We start from the raw sequence: 25,631 nt of genomic DNA, 5'->3' as shown, positions 1-25,631 counted from the left end.
CCAAAGGCAGGCTGACCCAAGTCGCAGTCCCCAGCCTGCACCTGTCAAACCCCGTGACCTGTGGCGAATTACTTCAATTGTCCAGACCCCATCTCCTCGTGCGTGAAGCTGAGATAACAGGTGTACTTCTGAGGGTTTTGTAAGAACGTAATGACGTGATTCTGATAGAGAGTGATATTAAGCATGGTGACCGTACGGGCTCTAACCGACTGGCTGAGTGAAATCCCAGCCCCTCGTTTGCTAGTTGTGTGACCTCGGGAAGGCACTGACCTCTCTGTGCCTCAGTTTCCCCATCTATAAAATGGGAATGGTGATGGTCCCTTTCTGTGGGGTGTCGTGAAGGTTAGATGAGTTAGTCAAGATGCACAGAGCGGTGCCTGTCATAGAGAAAGTGCGCTGTGGACACTGGTCTTCGTGGGAGGCCCAGCTCCTGGCTCTGCTCTGCTCCTGTCCAGGCCGGGTCGTGCTGGCCCTCTGCGGTCAACAGGGCCTGGGAGAACCATGAGTCTCTCTCCAGAGGCCGTGACTCCTGCGCATGCCCTACTCGTGGTCACAGCGGAGGCAGCCTCACCGCCCCCAACCTGGGGAGCCAGGCCTAGCCCTCTAGCCCATCACCACTTGGGGGCCCAACTGGGCTAGGACTGGGCGGGCTAGGCCTGGCCCTGCCAGGAACAGGAGGAACAGGACCTCCTCCCGGAGGTCCCTTCCGCAGCCAGAGGGCCCTCTTGCCACGGGCTCTGCTCCAGGCATTTGCTCTGAGTCAGGCCCGGGGCTGGTCCTGCCTTTGTAGGGCAGAGTGGGGACCCTAGCCTGCTGGGCCCCAGCTCGACAGTCGACTGGCAGATCTGAGAGCTGCCTGGGCAGCCCCGGGCCAGGCTGTCACAGGCCGAGTGGAGACAGAGCAAGGAGCCCATGCTTCATTCCTGGGCCGGCTGGGAGGCACCCATGGGACAGGGAAGGGTGGGTTTCTGTGGCTGCCTGGGCACGAAGCCCAAGCTTGTGCTCTGTGGCCTGGCCCAGCCCCACCGGGCCCTCCAGCTTCGTGTGTGTGAGCGACTGGGTGTGTCTGTGCCCAAGGGTTTCTGTGTTTGGTAGCAGGTGTAAGAAATCACGTCTGCCCTCTGCCCACTGAGCCGAGTCTGCAGTGAGAACCCAGGCAGAGCGCGGCCTCCGCTGATGACCCGTGAGGCTGGGCCCTCGGGGGCTGACAGGCTGAGCGGCAGGAGCTGGACCCTGCCCCCAGGAGGAGCTGCCCGCACTCTGCCCCCAGCCTCTGGGATAAAACACTGGGAGCAGAGGGCAGAGCAGGGACTCGTGGGGCCAGTGGAAGGGGTCTTCTCACAGCTCAGGCTCTCCCGGGACCAGGGCTGGGCGGCCAGAAAGCCTGGTCCAGGCCCAGGACCAGCCACTCCCTTGTCGCCTCCTCCCTGGAAGAGCCAGGCCCCATTCTGGCCCAGACGCTGGCCTCTGTCCTCAGTATGTGTGTGTGTGTGTGGGGGGGGGTGCTCCCAGGCCCCCATTCCACCCCCGCAGACTTGCACCCGTCACCAGGCTTTGGTCCAGGTGTCACTGGGACGGGGAAAGGACTTGACACAGAAGAAGACCACTGACAGCCCACCTTGGGGCAGAATCAGTCCTGGTGGTACGGCTCGTCAGGACTGTGGAGGGCGAATGGTGGGGGCCGTGGATGAGGATGGACAGGGTCCTGCCGGACCGGATGGGAGAGCCCAGGGGCAGACGTGCGGAAGGAGCCGCCTGGTGGCCAGGTGGAGAACTGCGAGACAGCCTCCTGGCTGGGCCAGGTGCTGAGCCGCCTTGCCCTGACCTGACCACTTAGCCTGGGACCCGGGAGAGGTGAGCATGGTGTGCGGAGGAAGGGCACCGGCAGAGCAGCGGGGCCGGGGGCTCCAGCCCCCTTGGCAGCTGGAGGCACGTGTGGGGCTGGGCTGAGCTGAGCACCCTGGGGGTGAGGCTGCGCTGTGCCATGTCGGTGGACTAGGTGGGCAGAAGGGGTACCAGGGAGACCCCAGCAGGCAGCTGCCAATCGCTAGCCCTCCGTCCTGACCCGCGCTGCTGCCTGAAGCCCAGCATGGCCTCCTTCACAGGCTCCCTGCCCTCCCCTTCTGGGCACCCACAGCCAGAGCAACAGAAATGACCAGGACACTGATTTTAATGGAGGGGCTGTGATGCCTGCGGGCACGCGACGTGCATCGCGAGGGGTGCAGCGCCTCCTCTCAGCCTGGCTGCGCCACGGCGGGCCGGGAGCCCCAGGGAGCCCACCGGCCAGGTGAGGTCTTCAGACGCTGCTGTCCCCCTCCCGTGCGTCTGCTAGCCCCAGTCCCGCAGGAGGGCGCTCAGGCTGGAGGGGAGGCGAGGGAACAGGGTGGGATGCTCCGAAGTGCGGGCGGGACGCAGGCTGGGTAGGTGAGCCAAGCCGGAGGAAGAAGTGAGAAGGGAGCCCAGGGCACAGCTCGACCAGCTGCCTGTAGAGACAGAGAGGCAGAAGCCATCTGCTCCCAGTGACCCAAGTGACTCGCCCGCAGCACACACAGTCGTGGGCCTTCTCACCCCAGCACCTGGCAGGACCACTGTCCACAGGGGCTCCCACTGCCTCAGCTCTCAGCCCAGAGCCCAAGTTCCCCCCAACACGGCTCCACCCCACACACTGGCCCGGCCTGGCATCCCCTCCACATCGGACTGATCCCCACCTCTGAGCTCTGACACACCCTCCCGGCAACTGCAACCCTCCACCCATCACATCCTCAGAGAGCTCACCCCTCCAGAGGGCTTGTCTGACTGACGTCTGTCGGACAGTTACATGTCCCCTCCGCACACCCACAGAGGCCGTCACGTGGCCTGACCCTGCTGCTTTCTCTAGCAAATCCTCGGAGAATGGGTGGTCTTGGACCAGTTCTGGGGACTCTGCAGGACTCCCCTTAGACTTTCAGAAAGTCAGAGCTGGAGGGCCCTGGGGTCATCGAATCCACAGGCTCCAAGCTCTTGCATCAGAGTCACCCAGGGGCTGGCTCCTCCCCAGAGTCTCTGATCCAGTGGGCCTGGGGTGCAGCCAGGTCGTCTGCACCCCAGGTGGTACCAGGACCACCCCCAGAGGACCAGTGAGCTGGCACAACCCCAACTCCGTAGGGGAGGGGAGCAAAGAGCCCCAAAGCAGGAACATGTGCCCACAGTCTGGGCGGAGCCAGGACTGAGCACATTTCAGGGCCTTCCCTCCGCACCACGTGGCCCAGCGCACCGGCCCCTGTCCTGGGGTCCCTCTACCCTCCAGCCTCTGCGTACCTCTACTGGGTGGTTGGGGACTTGGCCGCATCGAACATCTTCTTCCGGCCTTCCATCCCGGACATGGCCTCCACGTTCTTCCTCCAGTCGCCCACCTCCACAGGCCGCTCCTGTGGGCGCCACACACGGGAGACTTAGCGGTTGGGGGCCAGCCGGGCCCTCCACACGCAAGAGAAACTGGGTGGTGGAGAGTCAGCCTCTTCCGCAAGGCGGGAAATCCCATCTTCCTCCTCGCAGAACAGGATGCTAAGGCCTCCCCTGGGCTCCCCGGGAGGCTCTGGAACGTTCCACCAGGTCAACTGGGCCCCCCCAGAAGTGCAGGGCCTGCCGAGCTGTGTGGGGCGAGGGTCAGGGCTCACCTTCTCCGTGTCCTCTTTCTTCACAGACTTGAGGTTGGCGCGCAGGTCCATGGACACTTTGTGCTTGGAGCCCAGCAGGGCGCGCAGCATGGCATCGGCCGAGACACGGACCCGCCGCAGCGGCGGACGCTTGAACTTCCCGCGCAGGTCCAGCACCTTGAGCTTCAGGTCCTTGATCTGCGGGGAGGGGGCATCTCAGGGCTCCGGGGCCCCCCACTTCTCCAGGCCAGACCCTCGGGGATGCTCAGACCCACCGGTCACCTTGCAAAGAGCCACCTCTAGTCTGTTCTGTTGATACAGGAGTGAGCAGGACAAGGACAGGGAAGGCCGCTGGCCGTCTCGGCCGCCGCACGGGAAGGGGCAGAGTGTGGTGCCGAAGCCCCGTTTGGAGTGGAGGGGCCACTCCCTCTCATTCCTGCTTCTAACCAGTCTCTTCCCAGTAAGCCTTCAGAGCAGCCATGGAAGGCGTCCCCTGGGTCCAGCAGGCCGACGGACCCCAGGTCCAAGCCCCCTTGGGGGTTTCAGGGTGCGACCTCTGGAGGGAATTCTGGGGACATCAGTGGCCCCACAGCCCATCCTTCCTGATCGGGAGGAGTGGGGAGGACGAAGTGGCTCTGGCCCCACCCCACCACCCTCACTGCTGAAACAGGTGCTCAGAAGCTGCCCCCTCCAACTGCAGGAGCTCTGGCCCCCCGCCTTCCGCCCACCCCCACTAGAGCTGGGTCTGGGTGGAGCTGGCTCCCTGCATCCAGTGCCAGGAAGCCCTGAGCCCTGGAGTCGGGGGCCAGAGACAAGGCCCAGCCCAGGACATCCACTGTGTGACCCGAGCCGAGTTTCTGAGTCTCTGAGCCTGCGTCCTCATCTGTCAGACACAGGCAAAAGCACCCACTCCGTCTAAGGCACGCAGGGAGGGTCACAGGAAAGACGCCCGTGAAAGCCACACACAAGGCAAGACGTTATTAGCGGGCACGTGACTGTGGGGTGACTAGCGGGCGGCTTCTCGTCCACTGAAGAGTCCGCGTGGCAGGTAGGAGGAAGCTTGTGCTTTTCACCTGTGTGACCATCTGCTTTCTGCCCATCCCAGCCCCAGGGGACTGGAGTGTAGGGACCAGAGCTTCCTGATAGGTGCCTGCCCAGACCCAGCAGTAGGAGGGAGACCTCGTCCATAGCTGCCATGGCCATGCCCACCAGACCTCCCCCAGACCCCACCCAGCCAGCCAGCCTGCACCAGCTGTGCACCCCCACCCCCGGCTCACCTCCCTGGTGTTGTGCAGACATTTGGCCTCAATGTCATATCTCTCCTCGTCCACCACCTCCACCTTGGCATGCAGTTCCCGACACAGGTCCTAGAGGAGTAAAGGGTTCAGGAAGGAGGTCAGCCCTCAGCCGCCCTTTTCTGCCTCCCAGCCTGGTGCTGGCCTCTCCCAGCCCCTCGGCAAGACCTGGGCTCTGAAAAGGAGCTGATGAACCCCTTCACTCCGAGTGCAAGCCCTTTGTTTTCCTTCTGAACATACTTGTTATCTTTAAAACGTTTTCTTATGATAAAAACAATATAAGTTAATTGTAGATATTTTGAAAATTATGTATTAAGCAAAAATAATAAAGCAAAAATAATTAGTGATGCCACCCCGCCAGGAGGTAACTATTGGTGACATTTCAGTGTTCAGACAGTCCCTGACTGACGAGGACTCGGCTTGTGATGTTTTGACTTTACGATGGTAGAAACATTCAGTAGAAACCGTACTTGGAGTCTGGAATTTCGGTCTTTCCCAGGCTAGCGATCGTGGCGCTGGGCAGCCTCAGCCCCAGCCCCGGTCAGCCCCGCGCTCACGGGGCAAACCACCGATGGACGTGGAACCGCTCCGTACCAGACAACCGCCTGGTTTCCACTTTCGGTGTGGTAATCAATAAATTCCAGGAGACACTCAACTCTATGATGAAGCAGGCTTTCTGTTGGGCGACTCTGCCCAGCACAGGCTAATGTGAGTGCCCCGAGCGCGGCGACGGTCGGCGAGGGCGAGCTGGGCTGTGTGGTGGACAGGTGTGCTCAGGGCACTTGAGACCTCCAGGGCTTCCGCCTGGCCCTGGGTTTGCGGGGACGCAGCCCCGTCGTGAGTTGAGGACGACCTGCATTTCCTCTCTTTACTCCGCAGACCCTGGTGTTTAAACTGTTACCAATGTTTCTAAAACATTAAAGACCTGTCTGCAGGGACAGGACAGGCAACCCTGGAGAAACGAGGCTCCCCGAGGGCTGCCCACCTCCTGCACCCCGTCCCTGGCTCAGCCCCACCCAAAGCCCATCTCCCCATCACCAGCGTGCCTGCAGGCTCCCTTCCCAGCGGAACAGCACCGCCTCCTGGGGGTGTGAATATTAAACGAGGAGTGAGCCAAGGTAGCTTGGGCTCCTGACAGCTGGTCCCTGGGTCACCTGCCCGAAGCCCCGCGCTGTTGCTCACTCACCTGCAGGGCGCTGAGCGACAGGCCGCGGGTCTGCAGTGTAGGGATGCGCTCAGCCAGGTAGCGAGCCTTCTCAGCCTCCCGCTCCTCGTGCTCCTGCTCCCAGCACTCCTTGGCCTTGGCCAGCATCAGGCTCTGGACGGGGCAGAGTGGTGAGTGGGGCCCGGGCACCCCTCCATGCCTCCCACTCGGTGTCAGTGGCTGCGGACCAGGCAGCCCTGGGCGCGTGTGGACAGGGCAGCCACTACGTGTGGGGGTGCGTGCTCGGCCACCTGAGACCACACCTGGGTGACCCCATGCACTCTGGGGTCCTGGGCTTTAATTTCCCTCCCTTCTCCTCTTAAGCACATCTCATCTATTTGGGCCAAAGGCAACTCTTACCAACTAAAGCAAACCCACCTCCCCACCAGGGGTTCCCCCCCCCCATGAAGCTGGTCTCCCCTCTTCGCAGGCCCCAGAGGGCTCCAGGATGCTAGATTTCCAAGTTCCAACCCACTGACCCTGGGCTCCGGGCCCTGGCCCTGGCGCCTCCTCCTGCCCCCCCCCCGCTGCCTCTCCCTACCCCCCCCTCGCTCCCCCCCCCGCTCCCTCCTCCTCCCGACACCCATCTCCCTCCTCTTCACCCGCCCACCACCCTCTGCTGCCCTCTGCCTCCCCCTAGACGTCACCACCCCCACCCCAGAGCCAGCACCCCGCTCACCTTCAGCAGGAGTTTGCGGGAGGCGGTGATCTTGGGTTTTCTCTGAGGGGAGAGGGAGAAGAGACAGGTGAGAACCAGGAACCTGGACTGGGCTGCAGTGCCGCTCCCTGCCACACGGGGCGCTTCGGAGCCGCCACTGAGGACTCCCTTCAATAAACTTAAAGACTCACAGGGCTATAGAGAAACAGCTTATTTGATTCTCACTGAGACTCTGCGGAGTGTCCCCTCCGTCTGTGCTGCTGATGCCCCCTGCCAGCCCTGAGCCACAGCCCACCCCCTGCAGTCACCACCCCGACCGCCCAGGGCTGGACGGAGGCTGTGTCCTCAGCAGCTGAACAAATCTGGACTGTATCCAGCCAGCTGAGACCTGGAGAGGAGGCAAGGACCCTCTGTGCTCCTCCCTCAATGTTGCGGGAGGTGGAAAAACCCAAGGAGATCCCCTCCCACCCTTCAAATGTGGCTTTCCAGGGACTGGCTCTTCAAGGACAAGCACGGCCCCCAGGGCTGGAACGGTTCTCAGACCAGGGCAGGGAGGACTTGCTCCGCGGTCAGCCTGGGTGCAGAGGCACACCGGGCTCTGCCTGGTCGCAGCCCCAGGACCACCTTCCAGGGACATCGTGCCGGGGGAACCCCCTGCCTGGACCTCGAGGAGCCCTGAGTCCAGAGTCTTCCCCCAGGGTTTCTATTCTCCTGGGAATTTGCTCAGCCACTGGGCACCCCCTCCCTGGGTCCTGACCCAAGCTCTCACCTCTCCTCAAATGTCCACCCCACCTTCACCCATCTAAAGACTTAAGCCAAACAGAGATACCCCAAGTCTCACTCACCTCGCTGCAGGCGTCCATCACAGGGAGGACCCAGGGCGGGGGTGGAAGGGGGAGAGCAGAAGACAGAGTGAGTGTGAACAACGCATTTCACACACTGGGGGGCAGACCCCAGGAACAAGCTGGGGCAGGGGTGCCGTGCCAGTGCCCAGAAAGGAATCAGACATCACGTGGTGGGGCCAGTTTGAGGATCAGCAGAAGGGAAAAAACCCACCAGCCCTTTGAGCTACTGGAGGTCCTTGCTGGGAAGCACCAGCCATTGTACGCTGGGGAGGATGGAGGGTCCACGTGGGATCCCGAGTGGGCATGTGGGTCCCTTCCCAAAGCTCTGTTAATCTATTCGGCAATGGTAATTCATGGCCTGGGTGCAGTGCAGACAAACTCTGAGACACAGGCCAAAAAGGTCTTCCCAAGACAACCTGGGGCGAATTCTGCTCAAAACCTGGGAGGACACGTGGTGAAGCTGGGGAACCCCAGCACTCAGGACCATCCCTGTTTGAGGATGTGGTGTCCCGGAGAGCTGCTCGGGGACTGAACAGATGGTCCCTAACTACGGGCTGAAATCCGCAGCAAAGGGACCGACCTGGAGCCCTGGGGGAGAGGACTACTTACACCTCCGGCATGGCGTCAGGGGGCAGCACCTGGGGGCGGGAGGGATCATTAATGAGGGAAGGTTCCGATTCTGCCCCCACCCCCACCTAGCTGGCCCTTTCTAGAAGTTTGCCAACGCCCGTGGGGAACAGAATGGGACCCACAGAAGGTATGTTTGGAGGGCAGGGCTCAGACACGGGGCCTTGAACAATGGCTGAGTCTAGCTGGTCCCATGGACAGTGGGTGGTCATGGGGGTCTCAGAGAGGGGAGGGGTCTGGGAGACTGATGACAGACCACAGGCGCCACCACATGGCACAACTCCAGGGGCGCCGTTCCCGTGGACCTTGGGGGGAGGGGACCGGCGGTGAGGAGGCCCTGCAGGGAGGGGTGAGCCGGGAGGCGGGGCAGACCCCCTGTCCCAAGCCAACCTTTCCCCCGGCCCTCTCCTAGCCGGCTTTCCTCTCTGCAAAACGAGGAGTTAAAGAACTTGTTTTCCGCTTGATATCTGGGGCTTGAACCCTTCATGCAAACCAAGTGCAGCCAGCAAGAGCCACCGGCCCGGGTGCGAGAGGGTTAGCACAGGGGCCCCGTGGACCTCCACGAGGTCCTCTGCCCACCGAGCACAGTTCGCAGCCCCCTGGCTGATGGTCCTGTGGCCCAGACGGAGGAGGGGGTCCTGGAGCTGTAGAGGGGGCTGTTCCAAAGCCAGGCCTGACCATCAGGCCTAGACAAAGAGCATTCCAGCGGAGGGGGTGGGACTGGGCAAAAGATCCCCGCAGGGAGGAGGGCAGCTGGGGTGGAGCAGGTGCAAGCGGCAGGAACCCTGAGCTGGGTTGGGAACGAAGCACGGCGGGGGGTGGGGGGGGGGCGGCGTTGGGTGCGGGGAGGCTGAGCGCAGGGTCAGGAGTTGGATTTGGTCCAGGAACCTGGCCTGAGTCGGGGAGGGAGGCCGACTCTAAAGGACTCGTGCAAAGTGGCCACAGTCCCCTCACTCCAGAGCCACCTCCGCCTGTCTTGACCTCCCTCTCCCCTCATGCCCCGAGGCATGGGTGAGGCTGGACTTCCTCTCCCGTCCCCCCAGCTGAAAGCCTTCACTCGTCCCACCCCCGCCTCTGCCCCAGGGGAGGGCGAGGCTGGGTGGGGGAGGGGGAGAGAGGGTGTGGCCCCAGCGCCTCAGCCGCCACCCTGGACACACAGGGGAGGAAGTCCTCGCATTCCCGAGATGCTTGGCTGAAATTCGATTGTCTCGCCCGCTGTTTATTCTAGGGCTTGGCTGCCTTGAAGACACGGAGGGAGTCCAAAGAGGGAAGGCCGCGGGGGTGGGGGGATGCCACCCAGGTCCAGCTTCCATCATCACCCCCACAGTGTGGTCCCCAGAGGGCACAGGGCTCAGCCCCTGGTGGGCATCTGGTCAGGTCCAGGCCTCCCGCTTGGTGCCTGCTACCTGTCCACCCCGTCCAGGCCTCCTGCCCAGCTCCAGGCCCCCCCACAGCCTGCCCCGCTGACAAACGCCAGGCCCAGGGTCTCGGCCTGCGCTCTGACACCCACCAGACGGGACCCCTTGACAGGCCCCCTGGAAGACAAGCAGGTGGTGATAAGAAGTCAGATGTAGACATGGCTCTAGTGGGGGGGGGGGCTGCAGCAAAGAGGAGATAACAGAACCCACTGAGGGTGGCCGGGGGGCCCTCCCCTGAGGCCCCATGGGTGGGGCAGAATGTCAGCTGGACCATTAGACCTAGGTCTTTCGTGTGTCCGCGTGTAAAAGTGTGTGTGTGTGTGTTTGTGTGTGTGTGTGTGTTTGTGTGTGTGTGTGTGGAAAGAGGAACCAACTTCTGCACACACCTGACAATTCAGGTCACAAATTTCTCATCAGGCTCATGTTCCTCCCGTGCTCCCTACCCCCTGACCTTGGGCCCCAGTTCAAGGGCATCCAGGTCCTCCCTGACTGACCATGAACAAGGCTTGTGCTCCCAGGGCTGTGGCTGTGGGACCTCCACTCCACCCCACCCCGCCCTGAGCTCTGAACAGAAAGCCCCCCTAGAAGTGCTGGGGACAGTCTGCCGTCTCTAGCCCCCAACCCCAGTTAGAGAGCCCCCACCTCAAGCCCAGCCCGGAGCCTCACTGATGTGTTCACAGAATCTCACATTCCAAACCCGATGCTGCCCCCGCCTCCCCCAGGACCCCCACCTCGACATGACCTCCACTCCAGAACAAGGCATGTGGGGGTTGCCCCCCGCCACGGGGTTGGCGCTCTGCCCACCCCTGCTCCTGTCTGCTGGGCAGCAAAGGGCACCAAGTGAATCCCTCAGAGACAAAGAACAAAGAGGCAGGGTGGTCTCCTAGGGCGGCGGTGGGGGGTCCAGGCTCCCTCCCTGAGTCCTGCCCACAGACCTCCCTTCTCCTCCCCACTGGCACTGCTCACCAGCTCTCCCTCAAGTTCCAGATGCAGCCGCCTGCCCCCTCTGGTCCCCGATGCCACCCCTTCCCTCAGGAACCCTCTCCCTCCGGGACTGACTGGGCAGCCAGTGTGAGCCAAGACCCGCTAGGCGCCGCCCTGGGGCTCCTTGGGCAGCCTGTGGACGACTCCTCTCACGGCTCCCAGTCTCAAAACGGGCAGGAGTTTCACCTCCAACCAGTTTTGCAGGAGAGATGCCACCTTGCCGTAGGAGTCTTGGGACTGTTCCCCCACCAAGCCCTGCTGCGCCTCCAGAGCTGCCTTCTGCCACCTGCACGCCCTGGTTTGCCCCTGCGTCTGGAGCCCAGGCGCTCTGCCGGGTGCAGACACCTACCTTCCTCGGGCTCCGGGAGTGAGGCTGGCCTCGTCTCGCAGCTGACTGCAGACTGCTGGGGGCAGAGCCGAGGGGAGGCTATGAAAACTACCGCCCGCAGCCACTGGCCAGTAAAAATAGAACAGGCCTGCCACCCCTCCCACTGCCCTGCTCCCCCCACGCCCCACCACACACACACCTCACGGAGGGGACACCTCATGGAGGGGACACCGCGGTGCACGCAGCAGCCAGCGGGCTTGAAGACACCCGTGCCCCAGGCTCAGAAGGACACACAAAGCCTGTGCACACAGCAGCCACCACCTAGGAGACGGGAGTCCAAGAAAGAGGGGGTGGGCAGCAGACCAGAGGGGGCCCTGAGCAGGGAAGCGGCCGGGGCACTGGGAGGCCTGGGGGCAGCAGAGCTGGGGAAAGGAGTCATCTCACTGGCCCTACATCTGTCACAAGGAAATGTGGCAACCAGGCCCCCCACCAGTGCTCCAAGAGGGCAAAAGTCCTGAGGCTGGGGCATCCTCTAGGCCTGGTACACATGCGCCAGGGGCATGCCTGCACCCGGGGGTGATGTAAACAGTGCCTTGGGGGTCCAGCGAGGCTGTGGGGCTGACCTGACCTTCACGCCCACAGGGTCTGAGGGTCTGTAGTTGCTCTGCACCCTCTTCAGGTGGGTTTCTCAGGTTCCAAGGGCACCCCAGGCCCGTGCCTGGGACCTGGGGAGACTAAGGCCCCTCTCCCCGGCCCAGGCTCTGTGTCCGGCATCCAGGGAGCTGGAGCCGGGGCTGCACCTGTTTACCGGCTATTTTTAGGATGGTAGACAAACAGCTAATACCCACCCTGCGGTCAGGAGAAGACAATGCCCGCTATGTTAATCCAGTGACTATTATTGTTGGTCAGCTCAGGAGCCAGGAGCCCAGGCGGGGGCAGGGCAGGCAGAGCACTGACCCCTCTCAAGGCCATGCTCCTGTTGAGTGGGGACAGAGCTGGTGGATGAGGGTGTCCTCAGGGGACATACCCACAGTTCCACGGGGGTGGGGGGCTCCGGGAGTGAGGCTGGCCTCGCTCGCAGCTGACCGCAGACGGTGGGGGCAGAGCGGAGGGGAGGCTCTGGCCTCTGGACCAGCAGATGTGGCTCTAACTGGGCTCCGGTCAGGTCACCTTTGGGAAGCTCCGTGCTGGAAGGCAGCCAGAGCAGGGTCTGGGAAGCTCTGGGGGTGAGAGGCACAGGTTCCAGGCCGAGGGGCTGGGGTGGAGAATGAACTTGGGCCCCAGACACGGAGCCGCTGGGATCAGAGAGGGAGTCTGGGAGCCAGGATGAGTTCGCTGGAGTTCACTGCACGGGTTGATTACGTTTATATTTTGTACAACAGCTTTCTTACAAAATCTTACTACGCACAAAAACGGAACAAATCGTGCGCATGGATTAACCCACTTTTTGAAAGGGAAGAGCCCAGAGAACAGACCGACCAGTAGGTGAGCAGAAGCAGGTGCTGAGGGCGTGCGGCGGCTGGGGAGGCCGACAGAGGCCCCAAGGGGCCTGAGACTCCGCCGCGGGGTCTGTGCTTCACCTGAGTCACTGCTGGGGAGCTGGCGGGGTGACCACGAGCTCGTTTTAGGAAGAAGGTTCAGGCAGCCACGGGGGCCTGGAGAGACTGCCGTGAAGCTAACAAAATGGGGCGGCAGGAGCGGGGATGGCAGAGGGGAGGGCAGATCGGGAACCAGGCAGGGCGCTCGGCTGGCCGTGGGGGCGGGGCCCTCGGGTGTCCGGTTGGCACCCGTGGACTGGTCCAGAGCTAGCTTCCCCCGCCAAGTTCTGAGCAGAGGTGAGACAGGGGACTGGAGGCAGAGAGCAGAAGGAACAAAGAACTGAAAAGCAGTCACCCGCGCCTCAGTTTTCTGCCACAAACCAGCCTCCCCATCCAGGCCTGCACATTAGAGACTCAGCCAGCGGATCCCCAGCCTCGGGACAGGCGGCTTCGCCACACACAGCAGCACTCACCAGGGGCTTCTGAGCCTCCGTGTCCTCACCTGTGAAAGGGAGGTGAAGGTCAGCGCATGCCCTCAGCTCCGGACACACGACCGTGCGAAGCTCCCAGGGCCACAGAGGCCTCTCAGAAGGCCCTTCTCTCCCACCCCACCTGCCTCCAAGCATCAGTGGAGCATTGCCTCCTCCAGGAAGCCTGCCCCGACCACCCTGCCTGCACGAGGAGCCCTCTTCAGCCCCTGTGCAACCCTCTTTCCCTGCACTTAACCCGCAAGGCTGACATCTGTTTACTCTTCTGGAGAAGCCTGAGTGTCGGCCCAGCCCTACTCCTGTTTTCCCACACAGCGCCTGACACACAGCAGGTGCTCCACCAATGCTCATGGAACAAACGACAGATGGAAACCCGGAGAGGAGGCTTCCGACCAGAGACAGTGCAGGAGATCGCCCCTCAGGGCTCAGGAGAGATCCTGCCTGTTCCCTGGGTCCTGGAATGAGGGCAGGGTGCCCATGGCTGGGGGCACAGGGGAAGCCGTCCTGTTCAAGTTCTTGGCACCTGGAGGGTCCAGGCAGACTGCCCACCCTCCACCCTTCCCTCCCCCCAGGGAGGGGCAGACACAGCCTCTCTCTGACCTTGACTTAGGTGACGACCCGCTCTCCCCTCCAACGATGAGCTCAGACGCACATAGAAACAGCAGCTGGGCAGCTGGGCCTTTGTTGACATGAAACTGAGCCCCTTGGAAGTCACTGTGAGCTGTGACCACCCCCTCCACCCCGTGCCCAGGCCGGAGCCAGGAATCCTGGGGAAGCAGGTGCCAATGCAGACAGAGGGCCCTGCAGCGTCTGGGGAGCACCCAGCCTCCCTGCCCCCTCCTTCATCTGGGGAGCACCTCCTTCCCTCCAGGCCCCACAGCTCACCCTCTCTGTCCACCCGCCCCCACCCGGTGATGACTTTGCAGGCTCCTTGGGGAGGATCTGGCCAGGAAGGGGCCCCTCCATCAGCGGTTCTACAGAAGCTCCTTCAAGACCCTGCCAGGGCGAGATGACCCCGCCAAAGCCCTGCACCCACGCCAGGGCCAGGACCCGCGGGGCCGAGGGCAGGGGGGCAGCTGCCAGGAAGCGGAGGGCCCTCCTCCGTGTCCCTCCCAGTGCAGTCGTCCGGCCAAAGGTCTGCTCACGCCTCCACCCACGTCTCTCTCCTTGTCAGAGGGGTTGCCTGTAGGAGGGTACACACCCTCCGCTGGCTCCCTGTGGGTCCAGCAGGGGACATGGTCCCATAGACACAGAACTGCACCCAACGGGAACCAGAAGGAGAGGTGGGAAACCAGCTGGGGTTTGCGGGTGAAATGGACCCTCCTAGCCTCGTGGGCCGCGGAGACGGCGTCAGGCCCCACTAGACGGACCCATCTCTTCCCCACCATGGGCCTGTCTCTGGCAGTGCCTCCCGGGGACATGACCCACGTTTTCCATCGTGCTGCATCTGCACTGGGGAGCGAAGGCAGTGGCAGGTGGAACTTCTGGTGCCAGCGTGGGAGTCGGGCCATGGCACCAGACTGTGCTGTAGCTGCGTTCTGCCCACCGCTCACTTTAGGGGGAAAAGCCAGTTTTCCTAAGAGTGTCTTTGATGAAGCAGAAGAAAGGGCCAAGTGTTCTCCATTGAACCATCCGTGTACAGGGAGCATGTCTGCTGTGCGCCTGAAGGTGTAAGTACAAGGGAACATGGCAGCCCAGCTGCCACATCCCTGGTGTGGCAGTCTCACTTGACTGAAAAACTGCAGTGAGTAGGATTGAACAATGGTAAATATTTTCTCAGAAATGAACTAAGTAGATCTGTCACCTCAAAGGAAACAGCTGAGCGTATTTGCTGCCAATTATAAAAGTCAAGCTTTCAAAAGAAAATTCAAATCTTGGAAAATCTGCATCTGCCATCATGAGCTTGACAGCTTCCCAAATACATAGCCTTTCCGGATAAGCCTGGCAGCAATATTAAAGAATGTAGTTTTTAAAAATCATTGACTAGTGCATGAAATGTGTTAACGCAGCATGTTTTCTGAAGGACTGGTGCGTCCTATTACAGAACCACAGAGGAGTGAATGGGTGAGACACCCGCTCAAAGTGCAACGTGAATGTGGATTTTAATGTAACTTCAATGAAAAATGAAAACTTCATTGATACGGTTTCAGGTTCCACATTGTAATTAACCTTCAAGAAATCTCCACCTGCTGAGTTTTGATACGGTAACCCAGGAAGAGTATCCACAATTCTCTGAAAAAACTATAAAATACTTCTCTCTTGGGGGGAGGGTGTAGCGCAGTGGTAGCGAGCATGCTTTGCAGGCATGAAGTCTGAGTTTCAATCCCTAGTGCCTCCATTAAAAAATAAGAAAAAGAAAGAAAGAAAACTAATTACCTCCCTCCCCCCAGAAACAAAACAAAAATAAGTAAATAAATAAAATTTTAAAAATACTTCTCTCTTTTCCAACTACTTATCGACATAAGGCTGGATGTTTTTTATGAGCCTCAGCACAACGTAACATAACAGCAGACTGGCCGCAGAAGCAGGTGAGAACCTAGGTGTCTTCTGGCAACCAGGCATCAGAGGGATTTGTCAAATGTGAAACAGTGACTTTCTTCTTATTAGATATTTATGTTTTATAACTTTACTATTAAAATTTTAATTTATAATCAATAATGATAATTTATTTTATTGGTATGGATACGTTTGTTATTTATAACATATTTACAAAACCATTTTGTCTATGTTACATAGTCCTATTACGGAAACCTGTCTGGGCTTACATAATAAGATGTAAGATGGACTTGTAATTATTAAATAAGTTAATCAGTATTTGAAAGGTTTTCCATTTTGAGCTCTGACGCGGTGAGTATCAGCAATCGGGACCAGCAGACAAAGGGTCTGAGAGTCCTCGGTGAAGTGTGAGAACCACTATTCTGCTCTCAGTAGATTATTGCTGTTATCCTGATTTACTTATTTTGTCTATAAAGTGGAGTTTAAAAAAGCAGAAAGGATCAAGGAAAAATGAAGCGTGGTTTTTAATCCTGTCAAATGGCCCCTGGAAACAGGCATGACCGGGGGAGTCTTAACATCGACGCTGCCGAGCGTGGATCGGCCACGGCTAACCTGGGACTTTGTGGTTTCGTGGCTTCACCAAACGTCCCTGAAAGGACAAGTGAGGGAGGCTTCCGTGAGGAACTGCGTGAAGCTGCGGTTTTTAGCTCAGTCCTCGCGTGTCTGCGGGTGGGGAATGTGCCCAAGTCCCCGTTCCGGGGCTGGAGGCGAAGTTCCCCTGCCGGCCGGCAGAGGGCGCGCCGGGGCGGGCGCGAGCACCTGTGTGACCGCGAGGCTCCCGAGCACCTGGCGAGCGTGCACGCGAGGCCGCTGCGTCCCTTCCCTGCGCTCATCCCGCCCCCGGCCCCCACTGCGCCGGCACAGTCAGGTTTCCCGAGTCCCGTCCCACATCCATCACCCGCGGAGCCTTCCTGGGACAGGTGCGGCCCGCACAGGTGACGCGGGCCAAGCCCGCGCTAAAGCTGGGAGAGCGGGGGACACAGCCTGACTGTCAGAGGGCCCGCAGGGCATTCACGTGACCCGTGTAGCTGCTTTCAAAGTGGCTTCTCTTTCTTAAAGGGAGGGTCCCTGCGTCTAAAAGTCCCCCTGGTTAAGGGGCTCTTTACTTTTGGGGGCCTCAGAACTTCCTTCGAAACCTCCCAAAATCCGTAACGTTCTCACGCATCGTTTGGAAGCCACCCACTGTCACAGGGGCTCCACGACCCCCAGAAGCCCATTCAAGGACCCACGTGGGGGTGTGTGCGTAACTGTCTCCGAGGACGTGCAGTCCTTCCGGGGAGGGGGCCCCGTGTCCCCTGCTCCTCTCTGGGGTGACCCAGGTGACGCTGAGAAAAGGCTGCAGGGGAAGGTGCAGACACTACAGGGCGGAGCTGGGCAGGCCATGCGGGGCGCCTCCTGACTCGCAGGAGGCGAAGGTATGAAGAACCCCCTCCTTCTACACTAGGGGTGTCAAGGTTTCCAGGGAGACTCGTGGAGGCCCGGACGCCTCAGCAGTTCACAGCCTGTGACAAAGTCGTATTCATTCTCACCAGCACCTCCCTCCGTGGACAGTCACCTCCCAGCAACTCAGGGGTTCCCCCTGGGGTGACGCACACTTACTGCACCTCACCTGTTATTCTCTCCCTGACCTCGGGAAATGTGAATTCTTCACGATTCAGACTAAAATCTAGGTAGACAGGGAGCCTCCACCTCCTGCTCTGTTGTCCGCGTGAACACAGGAAAACTCCCCAGTTGTAATAACACACACAAGTAACACGCGTGTTTTCTTGTTTTGCTGACAAGGTGTGATGAATTCTCTGAGCGGGGACTCAAGGGAACCCCTGATCTAGGATTTTTAGGAAGTATGGGAGTTCATCTGGCAACCAAGGAGAAAGGGCACCGCAGACCCAAGATGGCCTAAGCACGGCTCAGCGGCAGGAAAGCCCGTGACAGGTGGGGGAACTACAGGCAGCTTGCTCTTGCTAGAGCGTGAAGGACTAGCTGGGGGACAAGCCGGAGCTGGTGAGCTGGGACTGCATGCAGGGTGATGACCCGTCACAAAGCCTGCTCTGCACGCCAGGTGCCAAGGAGCTGGAACCCCATGCATTTAACAGAGGTCTGTTAAAGGGCTGTAAACCAGGGCAACACAGTGAGAGTCAAATTTTAGAAAGTTCATGCCGCCTGCAGAAGAAAGGCCAGATCAGAGGGTGGAAGAGTCGGAGACCAAGGGGTCAGGTCAGAGGCAATCACAATAATAATAATAATAACAACAATAACCAAATATGACAAGATTTAAATATGATGTGAATAACATAAAAATACAACAGTATAATAATAATAATAATAAATAAGGGTGACTGCCAAGGAGGACCTGAATTAACGCAGCAGCAGCAGCCTGGAACAGAGGACACTCAACTGAAGAAAAACATACAACCTGAAAGTTTCTAGTTAAGTTTTATTAGGGGAACTCACTAAGGACTGTAGCCCAGGAGGCAGCCTCTCAGAGCCTCTGAGGAGCTGCTCGGAAGAGACGGGGAGGAGCCAGGATATACAGGAAGTTTTGTTGAAAAAAACCTCACAGTTGAGCATGAAAGGCTTCCTGAAGGTTTTATTGTTTTTCTGTGTAGGGAAGATGCCAGGGTCTGCGTGGTGGAAGTTACTCCTTAGATCTGCATCATAGCATTCTGGGGCCCGCATCCTGCTTTTCCGCACCCTGAGTCCCCCCCAGGGCGCCCTGGAGGGACAGCTGCAGTGGCTAATGGCTTGATGGCTGTAATAGTCCTTGTCTCTCCGAATGGCAGGCAACGTCTTCTTGTGGGCAAGACAGATGCCACAGACAATCGGGGACTGGTCTTCAGCACTAGTGGGGGGGGGGGCAGTGGCCGGGAGGGGGACAGGGAAAGAATCTAGAATGATTTTCTGGCTTAGTCACCAGGGTGGATGTGGTGCCTTAAACTGAAAGCAGAAGAAAGTCTCAGAGGAGGGGCTGGTTTGGGATTAAACCAGCCAGTTCCATGTTAGACAGACAAACCTGAGATGCTCAGGGGCAGATCGGTGGCCCAGCCAACGGCTGCTGGGCTGGACATTCCGGTACCCAGCTCGGGGGAGATTGCTCCTGGAAAGGCAGACTGGGAGTCATCAGCCCCACAGCGTGGAGAAGTCAAGCAAGGTGTGGGGACAGAAGGGAGGGGGGAGGAGAAGGTGGGGATGAAACCGCAGGGGGTGGACATGTGAAGGGGGCCAGGGAGAGATGCAGAGGAGGAGAAGAGACCAGAAGAATGTCCTAGGAGGAAGGGATCGGAGTCGGGGGAAGGAGGGTGCTCAGCGCATCAGGCAGCAGGCGCAGCTGAGGACACGGCATCACACTGGGGGACGTCATCCTCAACAAGAGGACGGAGCAAAGTTCACAGACAGAGGGTAGGACGTACCCCCCCCCCAACTTCTGCTCCAGGGACTCTGGTAGCCAGGCTCATACATCCTGGTGGGAGACTGTGGGCTCTGATCCAGGAAAACTGACACCTCTCAGGTGAGGCCGCTGGAGGTAGACCGCGGGACCCCAGCCCCACCCGCACACAGAGCTTCCAGTCAGCCTTGGAGAGCCTCCAATTCATATGTGTAAGTGGACGTTGACGGGTCACCAGACAGCGGAGGAAAACACCTAAATTGAAAGAGAACTAAAACATTAAAAAGTAACCTGGAGAAAACACAAAATGCAAGGAACAGAGCGAAACCTCAAAAACTATGATTGAGAGAGAGAGAGATGTGCCCGTGAGACGGGAAAATGCACAAAAAAGAAAAGGAACATGTGTAACATAAAAAGAGCGCTTGGAACTAGAAACACGACAGCAACAGCACAGCATCCCGCAGAAGGGCTGGATGGGGAGGCTGAAGAAATCTTCTAGAAAATACAAAAAAAAAAAAGAAAAAAAAAAGATGGGGCATTGCTCAGGAAGCATGAGAGGATGAAAGGATGGCCCAGGGGTCCAGTATCTTACCACCTGGAGATCTGGCAAGATCAGAGATGCCAGAAGGAGCCAGTTATCAGAGACGCTGAAGCCGCACCTCCCAGAAACGCAGGGGTGGGCTCACCCAGCAACCGCTCTGCTGGGACCCAAAGCCCGAGGCCCTGGGGACAAGCTTCCAGAGAGGAAGAGCTCACACACGGAAGCCTGGAAGGTTACGTAGCCACAGCCTCTCATAGCACCGCCGGAAACCAGAACACAGCAGGAAAATGCCTCCAAAACTCCCCGGGACTGAGACGGGAAGGAGGGGCAGGGGGCAGCCGTCAGCACCAGGGCGGCCAGAGGTCCAGCTCCCAGTAGGTCTTGGGGCCCAAGACGGCGGAAGGGTGGACTTCCAGGAGACCTGCGCCTCACTGTACGCTCACTGTGGCAGATTAGCTTGGTAAATGGCACCCCACAGATGCCATGACAGTCACTCCCACAGGTGACATCGACAGTTTCGAGGCTGATCATGAAAGGTCAAAAAGTGGGTGATGGCCCAGATCCTGGGAATCCCCGCCCCTTCCCCAGAGAAGTTGGAATAATGCCCCACTTGTTGGCGTATGAAGTCCCCCAGCCAACAGAAGCTACCAGCCCCGCCCCTCCTGGCCGCTCCCCCTTCTGAGTGGGACACTATGGAGTGTGTGTCTCTGAATAAATGTACCTTCACTCACCTGACGCTCGCTCTTGAATTCTTTCCAGTGCGAAGCCAGGGACCCCCACTATGTGGGGTGCTTCCCAGCGACTCGACCGAGACCTGGGACACAGCCATCCTCTCGCCCCACATTTTCCCTGGATCAGGACAATAATTTGAACTCGATGCCCGGCCAGACCATCAACAACCAAGAAGGTGGAGGAAAGATGCTTTTCAGTATCTGAAGCATCAGGATTCCCACGTGCCTTTTCTCAAGAAGCTGTTGGAGGTTGTGCTTCCCCAGATCGAAGGAGCAGCCCACAGAGAGGGGCCGAGGGCCGGGAACGGGGGTCGCTAGGATAGGGGTGGGGGAGGCACCCAGACGACCAGCAGCTGAGGCTGAGGCCCAGCGTGACTGGCACAGGTTGGGGGTGGAGGTCATGGAAGAAACGGGAAAGAAACGAGGGGAGGGAGGGAGGAGGGGGCCTAGATGCCCCTGTGGGTGGGGGTACTGAGCTCCCTCTGCCGCCAGCAAAACGGGGTCTCCTTGAGTCGTGGACACAGGCAACCAAGAAGCACAAACCAGGCAAAACTTAGCATCAGAGAAAATCAAACTGCTGTAAAACTGGGACAGCGATCATAGCACACTGCCTGGCTTGGCTGTGAAAAGTACTTACACAGATTATGTGAGTACTTCCAACTTAACCAAAACGAGTTCAAACTAAACTCACAGAGAGGACGTGGCAGGGGCAGATGTGTGCGAGGTGGGGGGTGCGCCACGCATCGCGGGAGGAAGGTCACCTTGGTGACAGTGGTGTGGGCGGCTCAGAGCCCCCCGGACTGCAGGCCGAAGGAGGCAGAGTCAGTCGGGGTGACCTGGGCGAGCTGTGGGCACCCCCACCCCCAGGGGCAGACACAGGCCTGGGGGGAGGCTCAGGCGTTGTCTGGGCCGCTGCACCAGTTTCCTCAGGGACCTCCGTGCCTTGGATCTCACTGAAGTCGGTGAGCTCTTGTCCTCGCCGTCTCCGGAGCACGGACGTTTCCGCAGGGAGAGCCTGCTGGTGCTGAGCGGTGGATTGACTTGGGGGTGACAAATACAGTTTAGCAAGTGGGCTGACTTGCGAATATGGATTCCACAAATAATGAGGAGTGATTGTTTTTAAGCCCATTTTACCGAGTGAGAAACCGAGGCTCATCAAGGGGAAGAACGGCCCCTGACTGGCGAGGGGCGGAGCCCGGATTCAGACCCCGCCGCGCTGCGGGATGTGTGCAGGACTGTGTGTGCCGTCCCCAGGCCAGCTCGTTTACCACGGAGGCCCAGAGAGGGGGATGAGTCACCCAAGGCCGCATACGTCAGGGGCCATTCAAGGCTGGGCCCTGGACCCTTGGACTGTCCTTGGACTGCTGGACAGCAGCATCCTTCTTTTGTGACATGCCTGACCCCCTGCTCTGTGTGTTGTCCCCACACAACCTCCCTCCAGCTCCGCCCAGATCCGGGAACGCGATGGGGAGTGGTGGCGGGGTGGGAAGCTGCCATCAGGCCGCGGCCACAGCCCAGCTCGGGCACCCCGATGGGTGTGTGCAGACTGGGACACCAGGGGGCGCCCCTTCTTCCTACCATCCCGATGCCCCACCCCCGCAGCCTGAGAGGCCCAGGACAAGGAGGAACAATGAGGTGATTGATGCAGTGCGCCCTGAAAGACAGATTGTTCCGACGAGGTGCATTCCAGACTCCCACCAAACGCCCAGAGTGTGGAATTTTCAAGGAAAGGCTGAGTAAATCTGTGCTGCCCCGCTGGGACCCTGCGCCCCCTCCCTGGGGCGTTGCAGGCTCTGCCTGGGCCCCCAGACACCCGGCGGGGTAGGGGCAGCGGTGGAAGCGGATGGAAGGTGGGTGGATGGATGGGAGGAGGGACCCCACCCAACCCACCCAACCCCACCCTTCAGATGGCCCCATGCCCCAGGTACACTCAGACTCCCACCCCATCCTGTCCCCACGCCCACGTTACCATGAATCCTGGAGCCTCCACTTACTTGGGGGTGGCCTCAGGTGGAGCCTCCCACCTGCTGGACTCTGTTTCCCCACTTGCAAAGTGGGACTAGTCATCCGTCCGCCTTGTGCCCAAGGGCTGCTGTGCGCTGTGAGCTCTGGGCAGCTCAGCATCCCTGCTCCTTTCTAGTCAAAGAGGGCCCACTGGCGCTGCACCAGGACCCTCGCCCGCTCCGGCTCCAGGAACCCGGGGCTCCCAGAGACCCCCAGGTGACCCAGCCCCACCCCCTGCCCCCCCCCCCCCGGCATCTGAACTTCCAACCACCCCCCGAGGCCAGGGGAGGAGGAGCAGGATTTGCGTGCAGGGCGCACGAGGGCTCCTTGTCCTGCTGGGCCTCGCCTGTCCTGTGCCCAGGAGGGTCGTCCTGGGGCTGTTGTCTTCTGTTGTGGCTTGGGGGAGGGCAGACCAGGGCCGCGGGGCCAGGCCGAGTGGCCACTCGTGGCCGGATCACACCCCGGACACCCCACCAAGTGCTGTGACGAGGTTTCATCTCGGGGCCTCCCACCCACCAGGGCCCAGCCGGCCCCTGGGGCGCCACGCACTGCTGTCCCTCGGGGAACCCCTGCCCCTGCGCTTCTGGAAAACCTCCACTCCCACCCTCGGTCTCACAGCCTCCGTCCACCCGTGTCCCTCTACTGTTTTATTAACTGTATTATTCCCAGCTCTGACCACGCGCCCAGCAGAGTCCAGGCCCACATTAGCCACGACTGACGTAATTACAGCCCAGTCACCACCCGTCAGCCACCCAGGCAGGGAAGTGCAGCTTCCAAACCCTGACCCCAGGCCCATCTCAGTGTTTGCTTCCTGCCCCTCCGGGCGGCCAGCTCCTCCAGGCTCGTCAGCATCTTCTCGCTGCTCCACCCCAGCCGATTCTCAGCCCACAGATCTGGATTCTGATCCAACACCAGGCAAGCACTGTGTGATTTTGAGCAAATTACCAAACGTCTCTGGATTCTCAATCTCTTTATCCACAAAGTGAGAAAGGACCCTCTCTGCTCCAGGAGGTGGCGAAGATCAAATAAGCTGGTTGTTTTCAAAGCCCCAAGAAAGGTTATCACCAGGCCATGCAGCAGAGACCATCACTCTGGGTAACAAGCTGGTGGGCGGCCTTCCCACCCACCTGGAGGTGAGCGTGCCCTCTCCCAGCTCCTTGGAGACGCTAATAACAGTCATCTCTGAGGTGTGTAGCGTCCCAGCTGCACGGGGCATTTTCTCACCCTTCAAACCATCGTAACTGTCCCAGTGGACTCGGTGTCAGAAGAGAAGGGAAACCGGTTTTGGACAGGGGGACCTTCCAGCGTCATCGGGTCGCTCACCCAGAACTTACCATCTGCCAAAGATAGACAAAGCCCTGCTCCCCGCACGCACCCACTGGGGAGGAGGCGGCTGAGTAAACAGATTGCAGGGCCCCGCCCTGGGGCTGTGATGGGCCTCCCAGCTGGTCCAGGGCTCCCCGGGGCCTGGCGTCCTTCAGGTCTGAACAAAGGCCCCTTGGGTGCTGGTGATGAAGGGTGAGGAGGCTCATGTGCCCCGGGCAACACCCTTCCGCCTGGGTCCTCGCCAGCCACACCCAGCCCCTTCCGGGCTTCTGAAGTTCCCCAGTGAACAGCTCTGGGGCCGACCGCCGGCATCACAGCCAAGGCAGAGGCTCGGGCCCAAGGAGCAGTCAGCAGGCCCAGGAGGGGCTAGGTCCACAGGATGCGCCCTGGCCCCAGCCGTTCCCATGGGCGTGAGCAGGAGGGGGACTTACGGCCACCTCCACGGTGGGACGGGGCACCCAGGCCCGCTGCTGGGGAGATGTTGCTCTCGGAGAGAAAGAGAGCCAGGCTCTGAGGCCAGACGCCCCAACACAGCCCGCACCTCCCAGGCAGGCGCCTGGGCGGGTGGGGGGCAGGGGCCGAAGCCAGGGACAGATGTGCGATGCCAGGGTGGGCAAGGCGGAGCCGGCCCGGCCTGTCCTGGACCCCCCCCTCCACCCGTGCAGGGACAGCCCTTCGCAGCTGGGAGGTTGGTCTGGGAGTTCAGACTCCAGGCTTCACTGGCCAGGTGAGAATACAGAGTTGGGCTGCTCTGTGCCCCCATTTCTCCGCTTCCAGGCTCACCCTTCATGACAGCCCCCCGGATGTCCACTTCCTCATCCCTGGAACCTGTGCGTATTGCCTTACATGGCAAAGACTTAGCAAATGGGACCACATGAAGGCTCTTGAGCTGGGGAGATGATCCAGACTATGCAGGTGGGCTGTGAAGTTTATCGCGGGGCCGTGAGAGGGTGGCACACGGAGCATTACAGACGGAAGAGGAGGGGGCACCGTGACCACTGGGGAGAGGTTAGAGTGATGTGGCCACAGCCCAGGACACCTGGAACCCAGGAGCTGGACGGGCAGGAACTGATTCTTGCCCAGAGGCTCAGCGCGAGCACAGCCCTGCCGACAGCCTTGCCTCAGCAGTCATCAGCCTGATGGTGACTTTGGGCTCGCGGTCTCCGGAGCTGTGAAAGAAGGGGTTTCAAGCCACCATGTTTGTGTCCCTGGTCACAGCAGCCACAGGAGGCTGCTGGCCACGCTCTCCTTGCCCGACGGGGTGAGGAGGGCAGGTGTCTGCCCCCGGCTCTCTCCTGTGTCAGAGAATTTCCTTCTCAAAGAGTTCATCCTCCTGCCATAGGGAGAGCACTTCTCATCAGCCAGGGACAAACTTCCAGCCTGGGAACATTCCGGATGTCCGAGGCAGCAAGGCAGGATGTCCTGGGCTTAGCAGGCCGGCGAGAGAAGGGGCATCGCCTACATGGGAGACCGTGGGCCCTGCCTTGCTCCCTCCCAGCCCTCAGCTTTCCTCTGTGGCCCCCAAGCCCACGGGGCTGAGCAGGGAGCACCCGCCCCACAAGGGCCTGGCCTGGCCCCTCCCTCAGCCCAGGGCACTCTGATGCCTTCTCCGGGACTGCTTTCTGAAAAAGCAAACTGTCAGACGTGGAGGGAGGTGGGGAGCAGAGATGGGGGGAGATTCCAGAACCTCAGACACTGCAAACACCTGCTGAACTTGTGCTGTGTGCCAGGTGCAGAGCCAGCTGCAGAGACAAAAGGTGAAGAGTGTGTGGTTCCTGCTGCATGGAGTGTGTGGTGGACAGTGATGGGCGTGAGCAGGGGGCCCTGGCCCTGACAGGGCAGGAAGAGACTCTGAAGACGGTGTCTGCTCTGTCATCGATCACCACGTGGCAAGTCGTCACAGACTCATGGTGTAAACCACTTGGGCCTCATCTCACGGTTCCTCAGGGTCCAGGACCCTGGCGTGTCTGGCCGGACCTCTGCTCCAGGGTCGCACCAGGCAGCAATCCTGTCATCAGCCAGGAGCAGGGTCTCATCTGAAGGTCTGACTGAGGAGGGACCTGTCTCCAAC

At 60.1% G+C, this 25,631-nt stretch overlaps 1 protein-coding gene across 1 annotated transcript; it reads right to left on the bottom strand.

Moving 5' to 3' along the window:
* Window positions 1-2,152: 2,152 nt before the first annotated feature.
* On the bottom strand, window positions 2,153-20,328 carry TNNI1 (troponin I1, slow skeletal type). Its single transcript, XM_074351449.1, has 10 exons — window positions 20,231-20,328; window positions 18,587-18,670; window positions 18,135-18,415; window positions 13,006-13,034; window positions 6,814-6,987; window positions 6,117-6,248; window positions 4,913-5,002; window positions 3,657-3,833; window positions 3,298-3,407; window positions 2,153-2,483 (listed from the first exon to the last, which is right to left on the bottom strand). Exons 1-9 carry the CDS (start codon window positions 20,326-20,328, stop codon window positions 3,300-3,302), a joined length of 1,173 nt encoding a protein of 390 aa, XP_074207550.1. The 3' UTR covers window positions 2,153-2,483; window positions 3,298-3,299.
* Between the last annotated feature and the right edge of the window lie 5,303 nt (window positions 20,329-25,631).

Source organism: Camelus bactrianus, chromosome 23 (genome assembly GCF_048773025.1).
Source record: "Camelus bactrianus isolate YW-2024 breed Bactrian camel chromosome 23, ASM4877302v1, whole genome shotgun sequence".
NCBI classification, from domain to species: Eukaryota; Metazoa; Chordata; class Mammalia; order Artiodactyla; family Camelidae; genus Camelus; species Camelus bactrianus.
This window is presented reverse-complemented; position numbering and strand designations above follow the sequence as displayed.

Bases quoted from the DNA above. Each gene is read 5' to 3' on its own strand.
- TNNI1 (XM_074351449.1), bottom strand. From the start codon at position 20,328: ATGGCTGTGTCCCAGGTCTCGGTCGAGTCGCTGGGAAGCACCCCACAT. The intron at 18,416-18,586 runs GTTTGTCTGTCT...CCCCCCCACTAG, and splicing joins TCTGCCCCTGAGCATCTCAG to TGCTGAAGACCAGTCCCCGA. The intron at 5,003-6,116 runs GTGAGTGAGCAA...TTACTCCTCTAG, and splicing joins TGTCGCTCAGCGCCCTGCAG to GACCTGTGTCGGGAACTGCA.